This window comes from Sinocyclocheilus rhinocerous, unplaced genomic scaffold (genome assembly GCF_001515625.1).
Source record: "Sinocyclocheilus rhinocerous isolate Xijiao unplaced genomic scaffold, SAMN03320098_v1.1 scaffold1879, whole genome shotgun sequence".
NCBI classification, from domain to species: Eukaryota; Metazoa; Chordata; class Actinopteri; order Cypriniformes; family Cyprinidae; genus Sinocyclocheilus; species Sinocyclocheilus rhinocerous.
Window position 1 is genome coordinate 12,466 of NW_015632718.1, and position 1,339 is coordinate 13,804.

General features: G+C 37.9%; 1 protein-coding gene across 1 annotated transcript in view; it reads left to right on the top strand.

Moving 5' to 3' along the window:
* The window catches only part of LOC107742783 (class I histocompatibility antigen, F10 alpha chain-like), a 3,028-nt gene extending 2,209 nt beyond the window's left edge, over positions 1 to 819 (top strand). The window contains exons 5-6 of the mRNA XM_016555821.1: positions 58 to 198; positions 439 to 819. Of these exons, the coding sequence (XP_016411307.1) occupies positions 58 to 198; positions 439 to 479 (182 nt within the window). The 3' untranslated portion in view covers positions 480 to 819. The remainder of the gene's footprint in view (positions 1 to 57; positions 199 to 438) is intronic.
* Positions 820 to 1,339: the final 520 nt, after the last annotated feature.

The window sequence follows — 1,339 nt, forward strand, 5'->3', positions numbered from 1 at the left end:
TTTTTTTTTTTTTTTGCTCTGCCATATTAACGGTGTATGTTTTTCTGTGTATTATAGAATGTACAGCAGGCTCACCATCATCACCACCACCACCACCACATTCTTTATATATCATATATATCATACTTTTCCTAGTCATTTGCCTAGTTAGTTTTGCACTGATTGTACGTTGGAAATGCTGGAGTAGATTCAAAGCTCGTAAGTACTAATGACCTGTTACAAGACACATAATTCCTATGCATTGTGCAAATGTTTATACATGTGTTTCTGTGTGTGGTGGGACAATGAAGAAGAGGGCAGTAAAAGTGAACCTGTTGGTGTTTTATCAGTTCCTTCATGTTTTTTTTTATTCACTAAAATTATAAAACTGTAAGAATTCTATTGGTGTTATGTGTTTTCAGTGCAGCATGTAACACCTCTATATATCTCTTTTCACAGCCTACAAGAAGGTTCCCAAAAAACCTTCAAGACTTCAATGATTGTGTACAGAACAGCAATGGGCTCCACAACCTCTGACAAGTGTGCATCCCCTCCAAAAGCCTGTGGTCTGTGAGTGAGTAGTGCCTCATGGTACCATCGCAGAAAGACACAAAATCACTTTCCAGAACATTCACCTGCACAGTTCCTCACTGGTGGAGTGATATAATCCCATATAAATCCCATATAATGTTTAACAAACATCCAAACCAGGGTGTCCAATCCTGCTATTGGAAGGCAGCTCTAGTCCTAATTAAACACACCTGTATCAGCTAATCAATGTCTAAAGGATCACAAAACGTTCAGGAAGGTGTGTTGGAGTTAAACTACCCAGATCGCACACGTACGTCTGCAAGATGTCTGTTAAAGATCACTTCATCTGGAAAGCATCTGCTGTGAACAAACATCTGATAGACGTCTTTAAGATGTCAGTTTTACATCATAAACATCTTAAAGACATCTTCTAAACGTCTATTTGACATCTGATAGGAAACGTCCTCTAGACGTATTGCAGATGAGCAAACACTCAAAATATACCTCTAGCAGATGTAAATGCAGACGTCAAATAGACATCTTTGTGATGTACGTGTGCTATCAGGGTATGCAGGAAAGTGGCCCTCCAGGAATATTTGTTTTACATTATTATTATTAGAAATATGATCTCTTTTTCCCTCTTAACTTATGGAATCCCTTACGGAGCAAACAAAGTCCTACAACTGTTGTATATGTATAAATGTGTGTCAATGGAAATATGTATAAAAAAAATTCTTTGTGTCATGGCCTCAATGATCAGATGAAGTCTGGTCAGGTGCCATCTGTGTACTGGTCAAATTGATCGTTGTTTATTAAAAAGTGCTTGGTG